At 36.4% G+C, this 25,413-nt stretch overlaps 1 protein-coding gene across 1 annotated transcript in view; it reads left to right on the forward strand.

Moving 5' to 3' along the window:
* The window catches only part of arhgap33 (Rho GTPase activating protein 33), a 62,659-nt gene that overhangs the window by 5,591 nt on the left and 31,655 nt on the right, over positions 1-25,413 (forward strand). The window contains 1 exon segment of the mRNA XM_058746573.1: positions 20,023-20,091. Coding sequence (XP_058602556.1) covers positions 20,023-20,091 — 69 coding nt within the window.

Genomic DNA, 25,413 nt, shown 5'->3' on the forward strand with positions numbered 1-25,413 from the left:
ATCTCATTGATGATCTGTCAGCGCTGTTATGTGATGTTTGTCTGTCTGAAAAAGTAGTCTTTGGTATTTCAAAAAGCAACAGCCCGCTTGGAACCATAAAGCAAGAATGGAAATTAAAAGGAGCCTATCAATATGCAAATACAGCCCCACACGGAGACATGAATAGAGCATCACATGCTCATAACCTCAGAGAACATGCTGTTTGCATCAGTGACAGCTGTGTTATGCAACCTGCGCCTCCATCCTTCACTGCCACTTGGGCTGCTGCAATTACATAAAGATCTCCTGTATGTTAAAGACTAGAGAGAGGGCAGAGAAAAGGGTAGGCCTGTATAATGCCTGCCAATCTTCATTTTCATCATTATCTCATCCGTTTCCTGTTTACCGCTCGAGTCGTGTGTCTCTCAGACGCTTCCCCACGACTGCTCTTTTTCTCTTTTCATGAAAAGGTTGGGCATCCATCTAGTGCATTCTGTTTTTTTTGTGTGTTGTTCAGCTGCTTCCTTTGGATTATATATGTGAGGGTTTTATATAAAGGTTAATTTAGTGATCCACGTACAATGTGCTGTTGTATTAGTGGTGGATAATGTACACAGGTGTAGAGCTGATGCTAAGGAAATGGTGTTGTGTGGTTTAATCCTCAGAGAAAAAGTGATGTCTGTAGTTCATTCAGACTCTGTTGGAGATTCCTTTATGTTTCAGATGTTGAAGTCCTAAATTTACTCACCCTATTGTTGCTCCAAACTAGGGGTCGACCGATTATCGGCCTGGCCGATTATCGGCGCCGATATTAAGCATTTTTATGATTATCGGTATCGGTCATTTTCAAAACCGATGTGCCGATATAATTATTTAATTTTGAAACGGGCTATTTGGCTCTGATGCAGCCTGTCAGAACTCACCACTCTGTGGCCTCGAGCAGTCTCCGCCCACCGCGCATCTGATTTGTTGGGAGTCACGAGTCAGACCAATCAATGTGGAAGACTAAGGCACTCTCACTGAAAGCGCTTGCTACAGTTTCAGTGATCATCACGCATCAGTTGTCTCTCAAAGGCAGCAGCAGACGTTGCTCAAGTTGCAATGAATCACAATCCACTACACTGAAGTTGCAAAACACCTCAATATTATCTATTTATGGTTTCCGCGATGGGAAAACGCAGACGGAATCGCGGAATCCAGTCGTATTTACTGTATAACGCGGAGTCACAGAGTTCGTCAAAGTTTGGATGAACTAATCAAAAGTAGGTCAGTACACTTAAATCGACTCGCGCTATGGACTAGTATCTGTAAATATTAAGCTGCAAAAAGACTTATTTAAATATGAATTCTGTATGTTCTGCGTGTCTCTGTATATGTGAATGGCACAGACACACACACACACACACTGAAGTGCGCGACGCTCGCGGTGTTTTCAGCATCTGCCGTCTCACTAAATGAGGACATAAATACATGACCAACATCCCCAGAACTGCTCTGACAGTTGCTTCATGAGCATTTGACCGTTTCATTTGAGTAAAACGATCGTCATATCACATACATAGGCTATACAGAAACGTCCTCATGGCAACCTGTCAAAATAAAAGTTCGGTTTATCTAGTACTACTACTACTACAACAACAACTTTTGTTTAAAAGAATAATCACACAATACGCTATTTATTCCATGTTTTAATTTGAATGGTAAACCCATTTGTTTGCCAAAAAAATTTAGTTTAACTCTCATTTGAATAAAAGATAACTGAAATTAATGTTTTATGGCTTCATTTGCACTGCACTGTAAATTAAAACTAATCGAAATTACTGTCACATAGGCAAGATTAAGATACTGTCACACAGGCCAAGATTATGACAACATAAATTGTGACATTTCAATAGGCTATTGAACCAAGTGTGCCTAACAGGCTATTAGTGTTATAGTTTAATTAAAATAGTTGCAGTCTTCTTCACAACTTCTACAATGGAGCTATGAAGACAATTAAATTATTTACACTTTTATAATATAATTATGAGAGGTTATGCTATTCCACATACATTTCTAACATGTAAATTATTGAAGCCAAATACTTACATTTCCCCAAGCTGTTTAGCTGTAGTACAGTATTCATAGGCTTAATCATGAAGCGTGCAGTGGCCCCACTTTTAACTCTCTTTATATTACCCTTATTGTAGATGAATGCATGGAGGATGACAAGAGTAAGAAGTGCAATCAACACCAGGGAAGGCAGTTTTTGTCAGAGCCCTTGTTATTCTTAATTTTGACATTAATTTTCATTTTTACATTAGACATAATATATCGGTTAAAAATATCGGTTATCGGTCCACTTGGTCTGTAATAATCGGTATCGGCATCGGCCCTGAAAAACACATATCGGTCGATCCCTACTCCAAACCCAATTATTCTTCTGTGAAACACAACAGGTTACACAGAATGTTTATGCATGTTTTTTTCCATGCAACAAAAGTGCTAGCTAAGATTCCAGTCACTTTTTATGCTGTTCTGTTATTAACATAGTGAAAATGTGTAAAATTTGCAGTATTTCCTTCCAATTAATATAAAATAAAAAGATAACATTTAGGCCAAAGTGGGCGAAGATAAAAAATCTCTGTCATTATTTTATCTTTGTTATTAAAAAAATAAGAACAAAGATACACATTACAAATGCACATAATATACTAATAAAACAAACAGTGCTTTATTTTTCAGGTGCAGTAGGTAAATTTAGCAGTAGCATTCAAGAAATTAAATGAACAAATATAAAAATAAAACACTATTTACACTGCACTGTATAATTTATACACTTATTGAAGCAGCTGTATTAAAGTTCTTAAGTCAAGACTCAAGAGCAGTGAATGATTTTTCTCTTTGTGTTTTGTTAACATTAAAGGCCAAATGTGAAAATTCTGTCATAATTTACTCACTCTCAAGTTGTTTTAAACCTGAATGAGTTTCTTTCTTCTGTTGCACATAAGATATTTTGAAGAATGTGAGTAACCAAACAGTTGCTGCTCTCCAATGGGGACCTTAAAAAAAAAAGTCAGTGGGGACCAGCAACAATTTGGTTACCCACGTTTTTCAAAATATCTTCTTTTGTGTTCAGCGCGAGAAAGAAATTAATATAGGTTTGGGACAACATGAGAGTGAGTAAATAATGACAAAATGTTAATATTTGGGTGAACTTTTCCTTTAATGACAAGCGGCAACATTTTTTAATATGCAACAATATTTAATATACAGGCACGCATCCATTTTTCTCTGAACTGTTTACTTTCACTTTAGATCAGCTGTGTTTATATGTAAGCCTTGTGTGTATTTGACTGTATTAGCGCAGACGCGAAAGATAGCTTAGTCCAGTAAACAGGCACTGTTTGACAGGCTTTTTAGTGTGCGTGCGCTTCAGGTGTACGTGCTAAAAAAAAAATGCATGTCAGAACTCGCGGAGACAATATAATCGGCCAAGATCAAAAATGGTGATATTGCACAACCCTAGCTTTGTGTGAGGAATGCATCCAAAATTTTCCTGTCCAGTTGTGTTTATTGTGTGAAAAGAGCAGCGTGAACATTCTGCTAAACATCTCTTTTTGTGTTTCACAGGAGTTCGATTTTGACTAACAGAATTGACATTCTTTGAACTGTTACTTTAAGATTTTGCATATTTTAAATGGAGAACTAATATTTCATTTGCATCAATTATTGAGCCCTGTAGCCGCCCTACAGTTATCCCGAGTCATCAAAATGAGCAACTGGCAGGCATCTGAGTGGCATATTCGTCTCTGCTTCAGTTCCTGTCTATTTTGAAAACATGCCAGTGATGTTGTAGATTGGTAACATTTTATTTCTCTTGTGTTTTAAATTGCTCTCGCCTCAGGTCAGTGTCTGGGCTTCAAGCTCAAAGAAAATGAAACTCAAAGTTTTAAATGGTGCTTGTGTGATGATGTCTAAGATGTACTGGAGTTCTGCAGGGCTTTTGTGAGTCTTTCACAGATTTGCATCAAACTTTCTACTAAAACCTACTGCGATTTTAAGAGCAAACACTATGCGCCATGACTATAAATGACAAAGATGTGGTAAAGTTGTAAACGGCTGATGACTAGAGAGAAGACTTGCATAAAATTACCAGAATTTTTGCAAAAGTATTATGCCGTTTTTACTGAAACGTTCACATTTGAAAACAGAAACCATGCATAATCTGAGGTTTTCAGTAGATTGTAGAAATGACACAATGGGGAACTACTAAGTACTAAAACTAATAATGATTGGCCAAGTGGACACAATTATTGACCAATGCAAATTATCTAAATATGGCCAAAAAAACAAAGGTTTTGCAGATGTTGATGTCCAAGTTAAAAACAAAAACAAAACATTTTCATAGTTTCTGACAATGTTGTTGATGCACTTAGTGGTCGACCGATGTTGGTTTTTTGACTGCCGATGCTGATATCTTGGAAAGCAGGGTGGCCGATATAAAGCCGATTTAAATTTATTTATTTTACTTCATATTTAAGAAATTTGAAATAATTTGAAAATGGATTTAAAAATAAATGTGTAAAATAAACATACTTATACTTGAGAGGACCAAGTATTTTTCACAAATAAATAATATTTAATAAAAATTGAAAAGGAAGTAAACACTGTAACCAACAGGGAAGTTTGTGTGCATTGGGAATCATATTTTTTCAAATAAAGCCAAGGTAACACTCATTTTGCACACAGCACACAGTGAAAATGACATGAATATGACAGTAGGCAAATGGATAGCAGCATAATTTGAAATCACGAGTTTAAAGTTTGTCAATCACGTGTCTCCAGTGACGCTGAACTCTCCTCCTGTCCGCATTCAATTCACTGACCGACCGTCACGCAGAGCACACACGATCATGCAGGATATAAATGCACACTTTATAAGCGCTCACAACTGGATTAAACTAAGTTTGCAAGGTTTGTGAAATTAAATATTCATTAGTCATTCAAAGATTTGTTTAATTGATATAAATGCGCATTTGCTGAATGCTGACGGCAAACAAGAAAGTATTATAATGTTTGCCTTTCTATTACTAATAATATAAAAGCAATCGTTATAATACTTTTTGTATACATTTTAATTCCTTTGTTTAATGATTCTATCTGATTATTAGACAGACTTCTATCCGTATTAGACAGAACTGTTCATGACGACAGCGAACAAGAGGGAAAATGTGAGCGCTCTGCTCAGGCGCTGCTGTTCAGCACCGTCAAAATAAAGGTCCCGCCTCAAACGCATCGGCCAAACAGAAAACCTTATCGGCCAATGCCGATATTTAAGAAATGCCAAATATCTGCTGATATATGGGTTGACCACTAGATGCACTTAACTAAAAAGTGCATAAAACCTTTTGACAACATAGGCAATCAAGATAATTTTTATGGCTGGTTTTTAAGCTACAAACAGTGTTCTTGTTGGCAGGTTTAATTGCAGTTAAAGTCTTTGTTTATTATTAATTGTTTACAGCTAATATCAGTAATAATGATCAAGAACTATCAAGATTAAGTGGTACAATACAGGTTTTCAAATACAGGTTGTTGGTCAAGAAAGAACTTTTAACTGGTTTTGTGGTAAATATTCTGTGGTATTACGTATTTCATGACCTGTTCCTGAGCAGATGCAGCTGTGCCAGTGACCTCTTTCCCAGGCTTCGATATGCGCTCCGATGGCCCTTGGCATTGATGCCCCTGGGGCAAATGACACAGAGTCACAGTTCAACCACTAGAGTCGTTCTTCCCTGTCAGCCCACATTTCTCAAAGTCTGTGCACGCGTCTCATTCTTGCACATCTTTAGATTTTCTCACTGAATCTCATAAATTATTTTTAGAATGTAATTAAGAATGATGTTGTGAGAGAGATTTTGTAGCTGGTGGTTATCGGGCCTGTGCTGCATTGTTCCTATTTCCTAAGTTTTGAAAAAGTAGCACTGCTTAATATTTTTGTGGAAACCGTGATACTTTGATGAATAGAAAGTTCAAATGGACAGCATTTATTTGAAAAAGTAATCCTTTGTAATATATTGATGTTTTTGTCACTTTTAATCAATGTAATGCATCCGTACTAAATGAAAGTATAATTTTTTTTTCAAAAACCTAAAAGCTTACTGATCTCTTTGAATGTGTAGTCGGCCACACTTAAGACTTAAACACGTTTTACTTTAAAGAGTTTGAAGAATCCCCAGTGTGTGATTTCTGTAAGGCTATTCAAATATTACTTTTTTTTTTTTTTTCTTTGTGATCAACTTTTTTTTTTTCCAAATCAACAAAACAACATCCACTCAAACAAACAACAGGGAGGGGGGAACAACAGTCACACGATCAACAATTTCAATTTGCAGTAAAAAGGACAAAACAGAATTCACATGAGTCCATAGATTGACAACAATTGGACATTCCCAAAACATGAGGAGAAAAGTACCTGCTGATACAGAGTTACAGATATGACCGTTATAGGTTGATTGCAGTTTCATTTGAAACCTCTTGTAAGGAGTTGTGTATGCTCTATGGATGACTTTGAAATGGATAAGACGATGAGCCAAGTTTTTAGAAGTTAAGATTAGATTAGACCACAGCCTCTCCCAGTCGACCGATAAATCAAAATCTGTTAATTCACGATTCCAGATAGATTTAATAGAAAGAGACTTTGCAGTGTGATCATTAAGTTTACTATATATTAAAGAAACAAATGGCCGACCAGAGGGTGGTGCGATCCAATCCCATATAGGATGAGAGGAAATAGGGGATGCCCAGGGAACTCCATAGGCCTTGAGAGCAGAACGTAACTGAAAAAAGACAAAATATGATGATACTCGTAAATAAAACTTAGTTCTTAGTTCTTGAAGTGAACAGAGTCCCTGGTTATCATATAAATCACCGCATGTGTTTCTGCCCAATGTAGACCAAGATGGCCGATTTCAACATAAACAATTTAAGTTGTGCCATAAGGGTGTGTTGTTACAAAATTTGAAAGGTCCTCCCATCAGACGTTCCACCCTTTTTAGAAAAAAAAGTGAAGTCCTTAGATGTAGTATTCTGGATTCTCCAAAGATTGATTACATTAAGTTCAGTGATAATATAGAGTAATAACTTAGAGGATGGGTTAGCTGTAGTATCAGGGTGAGATTTATCCAGTGCAGGATTATAAACGGCTTTAAAATCACCACCCATCACTAAAGGACAATCAGTCTGCTCAAGTAATATATTGGAAATATTTGTGAAAAATGCAGTGTCTGCCTCATTCGTGCAGTAAATGAAGACCAGTGCTAACCTGTCATTATGTATTTTACAGCGTATAAAAACAAATCTACCTTCATCATCATTACCGGTATGTTCAATAGTTAAATGTAACTTCCTATTGACTAGGGGTGTGTGATATGACGATTTTTGATCGTGGACGATAAAAATGTCTCCACGATCTGCTTTTGAAGAAATATCGTAGTATCGTGCTACAGCGCACATCTTATTCCTCCGTCTCAATATACTGTACATTATTCAGATCTGCTTTAAAGCCTTGCCGGTTAAATGTTTTATTCACGCGCTGGTCTGACGTGCGCTTTTTGTGAGCCCGTACACCCGAAGCGCGCGTGCTAAAGCCTGTCAAAAAGCGCCTGATTACTGAACTAAGTTATCTTGTGCACTAATACTGTCAAAACACACAAGGTTTATGTATAGACTCCGTTGCTTATGTCTAATATGAGTAAGTAAACAGCTGAGAGAAAACGGATGCGTGCCTCTGTATATTAGATGCGTGCATGTCTTAAAGGGGCAGTACTGAACATGCAGCCGACTGTAATTAAAGGGATAGTTCACCTTAAAATTTAATCTGTCATTATTTACTAACTCGCATGTTGTCCCAAACCTGTATTAATTTCTTTCTTGTGCTGAACACAAAAGAAGATATTTTGAAGAATGTGGGTAACCAAATAGTATCTGGTCCACATTAACTTTTGATAGAAGGAAAAAAAAAATACTATGGAATAAGTCACTGGGGACCAGCAACTGTTTGGTTTTCCACGTTCCTCAAAATAGCATTTATGTTTAGCAGAAGAAACTCATTCAGGTTTAAAGAAACTTTTGAGTGAGTAAATGATGGTATAAATATAAAACACTTTTTATTTTGGGGTTAATTATTCCTTCAATGTTAATAAAACACCAAAACACAGAGAAAAATCACTCACTACTCTTGACTGAAAAACGTTAATACAGTTGATTTAATAGGAATCAATCTATATAGTGTTTTATTTTTATATTGTTGATTTAAATTTCTTGAATGCTCCTGCTAAATACACCTATTGTAATGCTGTTTTATTTATATATTATGTGTATTTGTAATGTGTATCTTTATTTTATCTTTGTTATTAAAAAATGAGAACAATGACAAAGATTTTTATCTTCGCCCACTTTGGCCTAAATATCCACCATTCTTTTTTAATATTTTTGTTATCTTGAAAGGTTTTGTCTTTATAATAGGGAAATTAGTTTGGCTGTAATGCTCAGACAACTTGCAAAATAGTAAAACCAACATGACAAAGAATCGTGATAAAATCGTGAATCGTGATTTTTCTTAAAAATATCGTGATATTATATTTTTGCCCTATATTATATATTTTACCCCTACTATTGACTAAGATAAGCTCCCCCTTATTTTTATTACGGGCACAAGAGAAGGCTGCCAGTTTGTAATACTTGTTTTGAAAACGTGCCACATCGCATTGTTTTAAATGAGACTCTTGTATCAGGGCACAGGAAATCGATTTACGGTGCATATATTCTAATATTCGGGTATGCTTAATAGGAGAATTTAGGCCATTCACATTCAATAAGATATTCAGAACATGCATTGTGTGCTCACAATGCCAAGATTCTGTCTAAGTGAAGAGAAACAAAAGAAATGCCATACTGCCAGTGACATGTAAACATTAGTATGTATGCTAGATACCAATCCACCTAGATGCATAGTCCTTTTAAAAGAAAAGCAGAATAAATAAAAGTATTGATGTCTGTTAAAGGGCATAGAAGAAAAGCAAAAACAAGGAACGACAAACAACTGTGTATAAAAACCAAAGCAGACCGCACATTACTGAGAGTGTAGGTCTGCATAAACAACAGAAACAAATGTTGATTCGTGACCAGTCCACTTCAACGCAAGACATGTCCCCAAAAGGCCCACTGAGCCAAAAGCGTAGTGATTGAACCTGCTCTGAGTTGAATCAGCCCGAAGAAGAATAATAATAATAAATAAAAATAAAAATAAAGAAAATAAATCATTATTATTTACCAATCAGCGGACGAACTTACAGGGCAGGGGCAAGATTCCAAAAACCCATGTCCACCTTGTTATTGTCCTCTTCAGGGCAGTTAGGATCACCACAGACCTCATCGTTAATTTTCTCTCTTTGTAGCACTGCAGGATACGTCTTCAGTGACTGTGAAGTAACAAAATCCTCCACCTTTTGAGGAGAGTTGAACATCATTTGCTCACCTTTGTGCCGTAGTTTAATTACCGCTGGATTGGTGAGGAAGGGCTGGAGACCAAGTGCTGTCATCTTCTTCAAGACTGGATTAAAGCTCTTTCTCTTGGTAGTTGTGGCTGGACTAAAGTCGGGAAAAAATAGTAGCGTGACATTGTACTGCGTGTATTGCCTGAAGCACCCTTCAGGATCGCCAATCTGTCATGCCACCTTAGTACACGGAAGATGAGAGTACGCGGCCGATTGGAGTTTTTCTTGAACGGAATCAACCTGGAATAAACGTGTCTGTTTCGCCGTGATGGCTAGCTTTTCAACTTATGCTTTTAGCTCTTTTACAGAATCGTTGGTCGTTTGTATATCCAAATGTAGATCACGGAGTGCTGGGGTCAGTACAGAGTCTATCGCTTCTCTTACAGTCGAAGCCACTACCGAATCGAGAGTAATTTGTTGCTCTTTACTAGCTTGATACCGTTAGCTATAGCAGCGTCGAGATCCTCTCTGGGGATGGTGGAATCTTTGAATTTTTTCTTTATTGGCGATTGCTGTCTCTCTTTTCCGGCTGTCCTTGACTGCTGGGGTCCTCACAGTGAGCTAAATAAAGAGTGGCTCAAAATTTACTGACAGGATATATACAATTTCTGACAATGTGAGCAGAGTGAAGGACTATGTGTGCATTGCCGCCAAAGGGTCACGTCATTCTCCTTCTGTTTTTTTGTTTTTTTAATACTAAAAGACAATGGTTTTATTCAGAAAGTTCCTTAATGGGTGTTTTCCTAGAAGATTTCACCAGGAAAACATTATGCTGTTTTGCAAATGTCAAACCTAATGATCTTATATAGTTTTTAATCGTAAAAAGCCTATTTGTTTTTTACTTTGATCTTGCCATTAATACAGCCATTGCTGATCTGGCAATAAAAATAAATGAATAAGTAATAAATCTAGCTGTCTAAATTGCAAGATTGACTTGTGATCGTCCTTCATCAGTTGTGTTGAAATCATCTTTTTACTTTTCAGGAAAAATAAGTTCATTCATTTGTAGCTGTAATTGCAGACTATTAGCAATTGCAGACTAGTAGTCCAAAGTAGAAAACTAACTAATTATTTGTTTTAAATTTAAAATTTTTATTTTTTTTTGGTCAAGAAAACAATTTTAAAATGTTGGCAGGACTAGTACAAATCTGAACTACTGGTCTGAAACTGGTCCAGCAAAGAAAATCCTTATTGTTTAGCCTGTATGTGGAAGTATCTTGTCTTTCTCAGCTCATGTAAACTTTCTTCTCTGTGGTGGTGTGTTGCATTTCCTTCAGTGGGTTTATGTTGTGGCTCAGCGTTTCGTCACACTGCTCAGAGCTGAATTTAATGTCTGTGAAGTCTGTGTGTTTAACACACAAAGGAAATGGTGAGGTTATTTTGTCTTTTCAGACAGCCTATGGACTTTAGAGTTTGTTTCAGCACAATCTTAAGTTTCAACCTCCAAGTTTCCCATCACGTCATAGCCGCGCTTTCGCTTCTGTGTTCAGCATGGAGCGGTTTTGCATTCCTTGCTACACTTCATTTATCTGTGTTTTATTCTGAATGAAGTAAAAGCTCTAAAGCAGTCACAGGTCCTGTAAAAGCAGCTGCTTTGAACTCGTGCCCAGAGGAACTTTGTGGCAACACAAATGGCCTTTGCACACCCCCACCACTACTACATGCATGCCATACATCAGTATGTAACTCTCTGTGGATGCTAACGTGCTAACTTGTGAGTATAATGATGTTTAACAACCTTACATTCATTTCACACAGTTAATAATAATTCACCCAAAAATAAAAATTCCAACCATTCCAACCCTGTATTATTTTCTTTTCTTTTTTCTTCGAAACACAAAAGAAGCAAGGCTGAATAAGTGAGCTTATGAGCTTCTTGTTTCCATAAAATGAAAGTGGATGTTGATATGTACTGCCGAGATCTTTATAAAAACTTTTGATATATGGAAAAGACCTTGAATATTCTGCATGAGATGATGATATCTCATTGGAATAATAGTTATGTCTCTGGTTTTTCAGTAAAAAGTAAGACCTTTATAATACCTAAATTATCTAGAATAATTAATTAATAATAATATTGATAATGATGTTGATAATAATAATAATAATAAAATGTTCATGTTTTTTCCTGTTTAAAATAAATTACTAATTTAAATTATGATCATTTAAATTTATTAATAATAATAATAAAATTTGAAAAATATATAATTTAATCTGTTGACAACTTTCATGCTATTACGATCTGCTTTGTCAGAGTTTCACAGTGTTTCATTTCATCCCTGCCACTTATTCACTCAAATATGCTCATGCAAACAGACAAACGCTTTGTCTAACTGCAGAGACATCTTCTCTCCCAGGCTCTCTCCATCATTTCCTCATTTTTTTTGGCGTCTTTTCTTCCTCCGACTCTCACGTGGCCCCAGCTGGGATGCAGAGAGAGTGTTTAGTATGCCGGCAGCGCTTCTGAGCCTTCCTGATTCTCCATAGAAAGCAGGACAGAACGTGAGAAGGGGGGTTACAGCGCCACAGTGGACTGTGGGAGCAGAGTTTCTAAGATCCGCTCCAGGAATGTCCAGGATTCATTTGACCTTGCTTATACCCAATTCCCAGTTGTCCCTTGTCATGCCGGGCACATGAGTTGTGCCCCGTGCTAGAATCTGAGGGGAGTGTAGATGGAGGTTTCGGAGCAGTTGCTTCCCCAAGTGAGCGTTCAGCATTTGCGGGGTCAGACGTGGATAGCAGTAGATCTATGAATGAGGTCCTTTAGAGTGCTGGGGGTTGGGTAGGATCTTTAAGAAGGGGCCGAAGAAGGAGTAGGGGGGTCCAGAGGCCCTTAGAAGCCATGGGTGAATGGGAAGGCCAAGGCTGCTTTGTACTGAGGTCGAAGGGCCGTGGGGGAGAGTTGAACACAACAGAAATTTACAGGACCACATGAGGTGAGGGATGGAGAGGAAGTTCCTTGCAGCATGGCAGAAACGAATGACAAGAAGGGAACCTTATGAAGTCCTTCTCAACTGGTGGGTCACGACCCAAAAATGAGACATTGATCTGTGCTGAATTGGCTGGGATAGTTGTGAAAATATAATTTAGAAACTAAAACTGTCCATTTTCTTATGTCAAGTTTATAATTTTGCATATGTTTGTATTTATACAGTTTATGGGAATATTAAACATTTAAATGTTAGATTTTTTAGGATTTATTCTGTTATTGAGTCACTACTTGATTTCCAACGTAAAATCCGGGTGCTGAAGCAAAACCAGTTGAGAAGCATTGATCAAAAGTAACCTATGCTAATGACAAATGTTTTTTATTATTAGAATTTTAGATTTTTAGGCCAATTATACCTTTGATACTCAGATCTAACATTCTTCAGTATGTTTGAATCAATGGTTGTAAATTAGCGAGAAAAAATTCTTTGGAGAGTATTATTTTTAATGATTCAGTTGAACCGATTGATTATTCCAAGAACTGGAAAACTGAGGTGAGTGATATGTAAACAACATAACATTTGCATAATCTGTATAACATGAAATCAAAAACATAATGATAAACAGTAGTATTGTTAATTATGATTCACAAACAAATAGCTCTTTTGAGACCATTCATTTTAATGATTAATTTGAACTAGTGCTGTCAAACGATTAATCGCATCCAAAATAAAGGTTTTTGTTTACATAATATGTGTTTACTGTGTTTTTAATATGTATATACAGTATCTCACAGAAGTGAGTACACCCCCCACATTTTTGTAAATATTTTATTATATCTTTTCATGTGACAACACTGAAGAAATGACACTTTGCTACAATGTAAAGTAGTCATTGTACAGCTTGTATAACAGTGTAAATTTGCTGTCCCCTCAAAATAACTCAGCACACAGCCATTAATGTCTAAACCACTGGCCAAAAAAGTGAGTACACCCATAAGTGAAAATGTCCAAATTGGGCCCAATTAGCCATTTTCTCTCCCTGGTGTCATGTGACTCGTTAGTGTTACAAGGTCTCAGGTGTGAATAGGGAGCAGGTGTGTTAAATTTGGTGTTATCGCTGTCACTCTCTCATACTGGTCACTGGAAGTTCAACATGGCAAAGAACTCTCTGAAGGATCTGAAAAAAAGAATTGTTGCTCTATATAAAGATGGCGTAGGATATAAGAAGATTGCCAAAACCCTGAAACTGAGCTGCAGCACGGTGGCCAAGACCATACAGTGGTTTAACAGGACAGGTTCCACTCAGAACAGGCCTTGCCGTGGTCGACCAAAGAAGTTGAGTGCACGTGCTCAGCGTCATATCCAGAGGTTGTGTTTGGGAAATAAACGTATGAGTGCTGCCAGCATTGCTGCAGAGGTTGAAGGGGTGGGGGGTCAGCCTGTCAGTGCTCAGACCATACGCCGCACACTGCATCAAATTGGTCTGCATGACTGTGGTCCCAGAAGGAAGCCTCTTCTAAAGATGATGCACAATAAAGCCCGCAAACAGTTTGCTGAAGACAAGCAGATTAAGGACATGGATTACTGGAACCATGTCCTGTGGTCTGATGAGACCAAGATAAACTTATTTGGTTCAGATGGTGTCAAGCATGTGTGGCGGCAACCAGGTGAGGAGTACAAAGACAAGTGTGTCTTGCCTACAGTCAAGCATGGTGGTGGGAGCGTCATGGTCTGGGGCTGCATGAGTGCTGCCGGCACTGGGGAGCTACAGTTCATTGAGGGAACCATGAATTCCAAAATGTACTGTGACATACTGAAGCAGAGCATGATCCCCTCCCTTCGGAGACTGGGCCGCAGGGCAGTATTCTAACATGATAATGACCCCAAACACACCTCCAAGTCTTGCTAAAGAAGCTGAGGGTAAAGGTGATGGACTGGCCAAGCATGTCTCCAGACCTAAACCCTATTGAGCATCTGTGGGGCATCCTCAAATGGAAGGTGGAGGAGTGCAAGGTCTCTAACATCCACCAGCTCCGTGATGTCGTCATGGAGGAGTGGAAGAGGACTCCAGTGGCAACCTGTGAAGCTCTGGTGAACTCCATGCCCAAGAGGGTTAAGGCAGTGCTGGAAAATAATGATGGCCACACAAAATATTGACACTTTGGGCCCAATTTGGACATTTTCACATAGGGGTGTACTCACTTTTGTGGCCAGTGGTTTAGACATTAATGGCTGTGTGTTGAGTTATTTTGAGGGGACAGCAAATTTACACTGTTATACAAGCTGTACACTCACTACTTTACATTGCAGCAAAGCGTCATTTCTTCAGTGTTGTCACATGAAAAGATATAATAAAATATTTACAAAAATGTGAGGGGTGTACTCACTTCTGTGAGATATTGTATAAATCCACACACATGCATGTATATATTTAAGAAAAATATATTTTTCTTATATATTTTTTTTAATATATTTATATATAATATCAGAATATGAATATATAAATGTATATACATGTATATATTTGGAAAATATGTGTGTGTATTTATGTATACATAATAAATATACATGGTACACATACATTCCGTGAAACAATTTCGAGTGACATACACAACACTACATTTGTCTATATAACCTGAAATCGGAAAAAATAATAAACGGTAGTATTTAACCAAAAAAAAAAATTCAATTACAAAAATGCAATGCAGAATGCTTTGCAGGAATGTCTGAAAAACACTGAACAAATCTTTTGATTTGAACAAATCTGATTCACTAAAATATACAAGCTTCTTGATTTTCTCGTCAAGTTGGACAAAAAATAATGCACAAATAAATTAAATCTATTATGTCTGTTGCTAACAGGGAAATAAATGGAAAGTGTCGTTTGCAGCCTTAGATTAATATCTGCTCATGTTGCAATGTTTCTTTTTAATAATTTTTTACAGTGTTGCGCATTATAACCAATCACACACAATTCTGTGGAGCTTAGGAATGCAATGGCCAATCAGAGGCGTTCAGATGAGTCATCACTGAAACTGGGTTTTTTTTGAGTGCGCGCGCTCGCTGACTGAATTCGGACCCTCTTGAGTTCTCTCATCATAAACAACAAGGCACAGATGTACGTACAGTGTAAGTCAGAGATTCATTTCACAGTGTAGACTGCTTCAGAGATTATAACGATAGTTCAGATTTTTTTTTTGTGTGAGCGCCTGAACTCTCAATAGATCAAAGTTAGTGATAATGTCCTTTGCTCGCCTTCTGTAGGCTTTATAATTTATTCGCTGTTTGAATAACCGTGGAAATAAAACGTTATAATTATCAATTTAAAATGTTTTAATTAAATTATCACGTTAAATACAAATTCAGTCCTATTAAAATATTTGATTAGCCTACAAGACAACCATATCTGGTTCTTGCCTAAATTCTTGCCAGGTTTATGATGTTTGTAGTTAATAGATTTGGCTGCTTTTAGCCTTACCCTGGAGTTGGTTCACCCTCCGCCTATGTTTACACCTTCCATTTCCAAATTCACCTGGTTCACCTTTCCACTGAAAGTAGAGTAAAAATACAGTAGTGTTCCTATGGGGCCATCACAATCCCATGATGTTCTTTAAAATTCCATATAAATGTTATCATATGTAAATATGGTGGTCTTTCAGTATCATGTCATCTGATACCATCGCTTTACTTTAGTAGCATACAGTACTTCTTTGCAAGTGTAGCATAGCGTTCTCATCAGACCACTACATCTTACTGGAATATGCTCGCTTGGGCTTTTTCTGAAATGGCATCCACAAACTGTGCATATAATCTGCCTTTTAATGGTCTTGGGAAAAAGCTGCTTAGCCTTGGAGATTTGGAGGTGGGGTTTTGGGGTGGCGACTCTCCAAGACAATTGACAATAGCCTGTATAGCCTCTTCTGCTTGAGTGACTTAATGGCTGCTGTCCTATTGTATTGTTTCGAGGTCAGATCCAGGACACCTGCTGCGAGCAACAGCAACCGAAAAACAATGATCGTAATGGCCAGTTCCAGTTTGACGACATGGGGTTGTGTTTTCCAGTCATTAGTTCTGTTAGCACTGTCAACTTCTCCAAACCCATGTTTTTTTACTTGCAGTGTGTCTTTAATCAGAGCTTGTAGGGAGAGAATCGATGTGGATCGCAGGTTGGGGTATAAAAATGTAGCAACCTGACAATAATCTGATGAAAATGTAATACATTTTTCAAATGAATAACTAATTAAATATATTTTATAATATTTTATTTGAATTTAAGAATGATTAAAAAAAGGGCTGATTGCTCATTTGTGACCTTTAGATTATATTATTTTCCCATAATTTCAACCAGATTTGAATTTAAAATGTGAAGTAAAATATAGTAAAAATCTAGTTAAAATAATTTTTTTATTAAAAAAATGTTAAAAGACATTTTTTCACATTTCAGTAAGGAATAATGATATTTAAGCATTTCAATTTATATGCATCAATACAAAGTATAGCTATATTTACCTACATATATTTTTTACTAAAACATTTTAATATTTAAAACATGCCAGACAGTGACTTCTATGAACATTAATGAATAATGCATTTGAATCTTTAGGTTGATTTTGAATTGTTATGAATTGATTCATTTTAACAGACAGATCAATGGCAATGATTCAAACCTCTATAGGAAAAAAAAAACATTCTTTAGGAAACATAATGGTGAAATAAAGTGCATTAAAATTACAACAGATTCATGACGTTGCTTAATTTTATACTAACCATTCAGAAAGTTGAGGTCAGTAACCTTTTTTAAATATTTTGAAAAAAGTCTCTTGTGCTCACTGAGGCTGAGAAAAAAAATACAATAATATTGTTAAATATTATTACAATTTTAAAGAATTGATTTTTATTTTAATATATTTTCAAACATTTTTTTTCCTGTTATGTAAAGCTAAATTCTATATTACATGATCACTCTAATGTTGATTTGCTGCTCAAAAAACTTTTAATATTATCAGTGTATTTATTCAATCTAATTTATTTGGAATAAATAGCTAAAAATGTCTTTACTTTTAATTTTGATCAATTAAATGAATCTTTGCTAAATGGGGAAAAAACTTACTGACCTCAGACCTTTGAATTATAGTATATATCTCAAAAATATAGGAAATATTTAATATATCAACACAGCTCTAATCATGAATCAGACCAAAATAGCTGAATCGAATGAAACTTTAAAATGATTAAATTGAATCATTAAAATGATTGAACTGAATCATTATCGGAGCAAATATTTACACCCCTGCTCTCAAGGTCAAATGGCACAGTAGTGTTTTGTGTACGCGTGTGTATGTGTGTGTATACAGCTGAACTACTCATGATCTGACAGCACAGAGAGACGGTGGGAGGAAGTAACAATAATAGCGTGTGTGTGACCCATTTTATCCAGCGCACCTACAGGCAGACTTCACAGCGTGTGCTTTGCTGGACGCGGCTCGGGCTGTGCATTTCTAGTGTGGTTATTACCATGAACACCTCAAACACACTTACTGTACACAAACACAGCCTACTGTTCGTTTGAATATTTCTCTCTCTACATCCATCCTGGTTTCTTTATTTAACAGCCATTTGGTTTCACCCTTCACACACACACACACACATGCTGAGCCTTTCTTCATGGCCAAAGCCAGCGCTGTTACTATAGAGACGCTGCCCACATGATGGTACGGACTTTGACAGCACGACTTCTCTATAATAAGCCTCTCTCGCTCTTCTCCATATCAGCACAATTCGGCCGCATTCAAATGACAGCTGACAGTGTTACTATGGTGACCCACAACCATCCGCTTAGTAAAAATGTACTTGTAATATACTATACTGGTACTACATTTGTATTTGTATAGCATGAGGTAATGCCTGTTTTTGGATTATAAAACGCTTTGCTAATAAAGGGTTGCTAATTTAGTTTCTGTTATAGTGTAATAAGAATGTTGAAACAGTCAAGTAAGATTGCTGTGCATATACTGAAATTTCTATTTCATTTTAGTTTATGTAGTAGGTTATTTTTTGTTCCTTATTTTTATTTTTTATTAGGCATTTTATAGTAGCATGCATGGATGACTAAAGATTTTATTATTTATTTTTTATATTATTTCTTTCTTTTAGTTTTTTTTTGGTTTTGTTTATTAATGTTTGACTAAAAAATACTGACCTCAGACTAATATATATATATATATATATATATATATATATATATATATATAATATAATATAATTATTTTAATTTTTTATTTATTTATTACTGGCTTGGATGGATGATGAAAGTTTATTTAATTTTATTTATTTTTATAGCACATTATGAGCCAAGCCAAACAATATACTTATATGTTCATCTTAAAATTGCATTTTTGAGATTGACAGACGCTAAAGATTTCTGCTTTACTTATTGCTTCTTGTACAAATCTTTAAAATCATCTTTTACAAGTCTTAATGGTTTCTATTTTTTTTTTTTTTTTTTTTTTGAATTTTAAGTAATGCATAAAATAATTGCTTGTTTAACTAGCTAGACTCCAATCAGTTTTTTTTCTTTATTTTTGGCTGTTTGGAGAGTAAGAGCTGAATGTGCTCCAAACAACTAACGTTACATGAACACACAAGTAATGGTACTTGTTGCACTATCAGCATTACTGCAAGAAGCACTATGGCACAAATTAGGATAAACGAATGCCATCTGTGGTTAGTTTTCTCTTTCAGGCGAGCTAATGTCATAATGGAGCTCCATTTTAAAGATATTCTTGCTGAGAAAGTTAGATAAATGATATACAGAGGTTTGTTGTAACTCAATAAAGCATGTGTATTATGTAGAACGGATCAGCGTGCTTGCAGTGCCTTGGCCAAGCGTTCATGTTTTGTGTACTTAAGTAGGCTTTTGGCTTTAAAGTCTTTGTTAACTAGCTGAACTTGGCGCAACTCTCACACGGGCCGAAAAATGCTTCTTACAAAAACACAGTTCATTCCTACATCACTCGTTGCCATGGTTGCAGAATACTCCCCATACCAGAGAATTCCTGCCCGGAGGTCTCATGGATTCTTTGCGTTTGTTTACTGCAGTCTGCAGTTCAGCTCTACATGAGACTGACCTCGTAAAGCACAAGGCATTTCACATCATTACAGGAGTTCATTTACATGTTAATTAAAGACATACTCTTAAAATATTTCATGTACTGCTTTTATTTCTCTCGCTGGCCAGAAAAAACATATAAATGTCAGGATAGTTAAATTATTGTGGTACTAAAATCCAGTTTTAAACAACAAAAGGTAAAACCTCAGCTTGAGGTGAATAAAACTGTATTGAAAAACCAAATATGAATAAAACATGTGTCCACTAGTTGCACATTTGAGCTGATGCAATATGTCTTCCCATATAAGCCATCCTCACTGTTCTTGATCATGTTATCATGCTGGCTCATTCATGCATTATCATAATCCACAGTGTTTGGGTTATGGCAGCTTCTTGTGTGTTTGAGATTATAGTGCAGACTCATGGCTGACATTAAATGGCCTTTATTCTCCTTTTCTGTGTCAAGTGTCAGGACCCCAGTGGGTTCGGAAATGCGCCATGTTTGTGAGAACGATGAGCCTGGCAGACATGTCTGGTAAGTGCCGCTCCACAGCCAAACACACTTCACGCACAGGATGGGATCAACTCTGACTCCATTTATACAGTTATGAACTGAGTGAGAGGAGAAGTAAACTGATAAAACACTGCATTAAGATGATTCAGATGCATTTGGCGAATTGCAGGGTTTGAACCCATCCTCTTAACTGTGCATGTCGCTTTCACATTATTGGGTCTCATTCACTCATAATTGTGAAGTTTTACCATCATTTGTTGATCAATCCAGATTCTTCTAAATGAGGGAGGGCGTGTCTTCATAAAGTTATTAGCATAATACACACCCATGTCCATATAAGGGTTTTCATACAACCTCTCCTATATAATCATTTGACAGTCTCTGCATGTACTTCCCCCCCCGTTTCGTATCCAATTTCAAAACTAGTTAAAATGTAAAATACTTTTTTTTTTTTTTTATATATAGTCCTAGACAGCATTATCGGCTGCATTTTATTGCAGAACTCATTCTGACTTTAACTGTTCTAACTTTTGTTGCTTTGAAATTAGACTTAGTAGTGTCATTTAGTTATTCAGTTTATAATATAATAAAAGTGATTCTAAAATAAGTCTAATTGAACTTGGTTTAATATTAAAGCAATAAGCTCCCAGAAGTTAGTTAACAACCCCTTTAGCTGTTATAAATTCACTGTAAACCACGGCTTCATGGGGCTTATTGCTTTTATAAAACGGTTATTCCATATACATAGTAAGGTTTCACAAAATAAAACAACAAATAAAGTTTAATGATATTGATAAAAACATTATTCTTCCAGCAAACAATGTAGTTCCTCAGAAACGGTTGTGGTTCCAACAAAGTGGTTGCCAAGCAACACATAAATGTAAACAACGGTGTATGTTTATAGAGTAATTTACAACAGCTTCGAACTTGGCTCAACCAATCAGAATCAAGGACCGGAACTATCCATTTTATAAATTCTATTATAAGAAATTGAGTAACTAAGTGATCCTACATTAGTGCCGATAAGCCTTGTGGACAGCGTGCCGACATATAGCGCCATTGCGCTACGGGCTTCCCGAGTTCGAATCCCCACTGGAGGACCTTTCCTGAAAATGCCAAATATAAACCTTAAAAAAATAAATAAGTGACCCTACAATAAGTTTATTTTCAAAGCTACAAAAGTTCTGTAATATAATGAGTTTTATTGTGGATTTCAAAAATTTTTAAGTTTTTTTAAAAACTTTTATTAATTATAATTTCCATATTAAACTGGCTTAAAGACTGGTTGTATGAAATGACATACATGACTGGTTGGTGAATGAGACTCACGTCTTTTGTTTCTGTGCATGTTCCTGATCTGTGTCCCTTTTTTGCTTTTCCTTCTGTATCTTACTTTGAATGTCTGACTGAGTTGGAAGAGCCTTTGTTTGCGAGTTGTCTGTGCATATCTTCTGGAAAGCAGGTGAAAAGACAGGTAAACTCTGCATAGCATCAACTGGACATTGATTATTGGATGACCAGAATGGGCTTTGAGTGGTCAGGACTTTGAGTTCTGGTGTATGAATATCCAGGGTCAGATTGGATGCTCAGAAGTTGTGGTCTAAACCATTTATTTTATATGGAGGGGATAAGGATATCATTTTTAAAGTCTCAATGAAATCAAAACAGACCCAATTTACTTTCTTAATGCATATTGTGTCTTATTGACTTTGCGTTTTTGGCTGTTGTCATCCTTCTTATTTTGAAACCCCCCTTCTTCAACCTATTGTTCCCATTCAGATGTATAGCCCCATTTTTTTTTTTATCCTGTTTCGCTCAGACATATGACAGATTACAGAGAACGGCAAACAGATGCCTGCTAGATCGACGCTGAAGATTTTTCATCTTAAGTCATTCAGCCAACAGTTTAAACGAAGGATGCACGATTTGGGGAGGAAATCTAGTTTTTCTGATAAAAATTGTGATTATAAAATGCGATTTAAAAAAAATCCAGGTTTGTTTATACGGCTGCACAATATGGGCAAAATCTTGTGATTATACCTCCATATGGTTATAAAACAACAACAGCAATAATAATTGTTGCTATTATTATTATTATTATTATTACTCAACAAAAACAAAATAAGAAAATTTTCGCTGTAAATTAAAAAAAATTAAGAGACATAATATAGTAATACTTTATTTTACATTACACCTGTAAAAATTACAATACTAATAGGCCTATTTATGGCTGTCTTAATATCTTCATTTTTGAATGTTAAACTTTTATATTGAATTACAGCCTTTTAGATGAGCAAACTAAGTCGTATCGCAATTTTGGTTATATTTTGATTAATCGTGCAGCCCTAGTTTAGACTGGGATGTATTTATATTTCTTTATTGAACTATCAGGACACACCTAAATAAGAGAGCCTGAACATCCGTAACATGTCCAAAAACGAGCGGAGAGAATGGCACAAATGCTCTGTCATACGAGCAGCCCTTCTCTTCCTGTGAACAGCTGAGGAGTTACAGAGGCCTGGCGTTAACCCAGCGTTCAGATCGCCACATCAAATATTCAACAGGTGCCTCTGAACGTGAGCTTTTCGTGTGTCTGAGACAGTTAGAAAGGCGAGATAGACGAGTATGTGAAGAAAGAGTGTACTTATGCTTATGGGAATCTCCAAGGAAAGCCCACCCATCTGCACGTATCTGTGGAGGGTCCGACCCCAGGAGAACAAACTCGGATGCATCTGAATCAGTGAAGCTGACGTAGAGAGGTGATGACAGCTAAAGTGTGGCTAGTACTCAACCTTGTTGACCTCCGTAGTTCTGCCTCACGGTATCAACAACAGAAGAAATGTTCAAGAGGAAGAGAATGCTCAAGGTATGAAGCAATCTGAGAGCAAGGAAGATTCAGTATTTGAATCTGGAAATATTTGCCTAGTTGACTTAGGGTTTAATTGTTTAGTTGGGTAATGCATTATAAATTTGAGTGTATTTATGTTAACATGTAAGATTTGAATCAGCTGTCAAGAGCAGCCTACTGTGTGTTGTGTTCAACAGCGTCGGTCAGAGAAACATAAACCAGTCATGGAGAACACGTATGAGGTTACCACAAAAGAAACGGCATGGATTGGCCGGCTTTACTGACTGGTTAAGAAGGTTTGGTGTGGTAGAAAAGTAGACTAGTGCATGTTATGCCTACTTTATCGTACAGCAGAGAAGAGATGCTCTAGGTGGACGTGGTTAATTAGCATGTTTCCATCTCAGGTTTATCTCAGGTGAACCAGTATGCCAGCCGCCAGGTGCGTTGTTTGCTGTAAATCCTACAGCGGGTCCGCCAGGTGAGTGTTTGCATAACATCACTGTGGCCTTGGTTAAAACCAGCTGCGTTTACCGTCGCAGTAATACCCACAGCGTTGTATGAGGAACACTTGAAGGTTGAAATATAGTCTTTATTGTGGGTTGAATAAAAGCTTGCTGCCTCTTTGGAGATCCAGGGGTGTTTTGTTCGGCACTGTTTCACTGCTGGACGGGCAAGTCCTGTGGTTTCAGCAGTTCAGCAGGTTTCATGTGCAATGATTTGAATTAGTTTAATGATCTGTAGCATTCAGCATAGATATTTATCAGTTTGTCTTTGTTGAGTAAAGTAATATTTTGATGTTCTTTTAATTTGTTTCAGAGTTTTTAAGCATATTATACTGTATTATGCTATATAGACTATCGTTCAAAAGTCTGGGGTCGTCAAGATTTTAACAAATACTTTTAAAACAAGTGTCATGCTCGCCACGGCTCCATTAATTTGATCAAAAATTATTACAATTTTAAACTAGCGGTTTTCAATTTTTATATATTTTCAAATGTAATTTATTCCTGTGATGCAACGCTGAATTTTCAGCATCATTACTCCAGTCTTCAGTGTCACATGATCCTTTAGAAATCATTCTAATATGCTGATTTAGTGCTCAAGAAACATTTTCTTTATCAATGTTGAAAACAGTTGTGCTGCTTAATATTTTTGTGGAAACTGTGATACATTTTTTTTTTTTCAGAATTCTTTTATAGACTGTTCTAAAGAGCAGATTTTCTTAAAATAATTTTTTTGTAACATTATAAATGTCTTCACTGTCCCTTTTGATCAATTTAACATGTCCTAGCTGAGTGAAAATATTATTTCAAATCTTACTGACTCCAAACATTTCAACGGTAGTGTACTTCTATATTTCTTTGACTGTCAGACCAGACATTTCAAGAGAACTTAAAAGGGCATTCGCAGCATATTTAGCTTCTGTGATGTGGTGTATTTCTGAGTGAAACACAATATTCAGAAGGGAAAACCTAAGCAAGCATGACTATTACTGTTGCTTTTCCTCATGGTTAGGGATTTGACAAACCCTGAGCCATATCTAGAGACCAACATATCTTAGAGACTTGGGCCAATAAGCAACCATCCAGAACACCCTAGCAACCGCATAGCAACTTCTTTTGCGGCAAGCATTATTTGTTTTCTTTTTGAATATATGTTCTAAATTATGTTGGTTATTATCATATTTCCCCATCCTTAATGTCAGCAGAAAGTAATTTCAGTTGGAGAAATACATTTATATTTTTATGAAAGTTTGCTGAATCATATTCAGTAAGACCAGGGGACATTAAGAATGTAAATGGGGTCTGTTTTTATTTATATTATGGTAAGGGAACAAAAATAGTTTTGACAGTAAATGTTGTCAGTTTTTAAGAAAGATACATGATAGTGTCTAAAAATGCTGCTTTCGCTGCAGGAATGTTGACTACCTCAATAACCCTTATGTCAGTCAGGGACAGAGAGGGAACGCTGCTTAATAATGACTGACACACAATCAGTGTGACTCCAGTTAATATCTTCAGACAGGCCTGTCCACCGCGGTGTAAGCGTGCAATATATTTCCACTGATTTATAGGCGAGACATTGGCAGGCAGCTCTTCTCACTGTCACTGATTTGGCCGACATCTCTCCTCTGAGATCTTCAAGCCGTGTGCTGTGAGGGCCGAGATATCATCGGATTGAGGAATGTGTGATCAATCCAAAGCCGAATGGAGAAGGTGGGGTTCTGGGAGCAGGTTGGGTCAGAAGAATGTTTTATTTTTAAACGTATCAGGGGCAGGGCTATTATATTTTTGAAAATGTTTCTTTTTTATATTACTTTCCATTTCAGTTTCATGTAGTTTCAATTATTCCTAAGTAGTATTATAATTGTAAAATGGCCATTTATTTTTATTGTGTTTAATTGCTAATCTTATTTTTTAGTAATTTAGTAGTTGTTTCTAGATTTAGTTTCTCTGTTTTTTTTATTTTATATATATATTTAATTTAAAATTTTT

Source organism: Onychostoma macrolepis, chromosome 16, assembly GCF_012432095.1.
Source record: "Onychostoma macrolepis isolate SWU-2019 chromosome 16, ASM1243209v1, whole genome shotgun sequence".
Classification (NCBI taxonomy): Eukaryota; Metazoa; Chordata; class Actinopteri; order Cypriniformes; family Cyprinidae; genus Onychostoma; species Onychostoma macrolepis.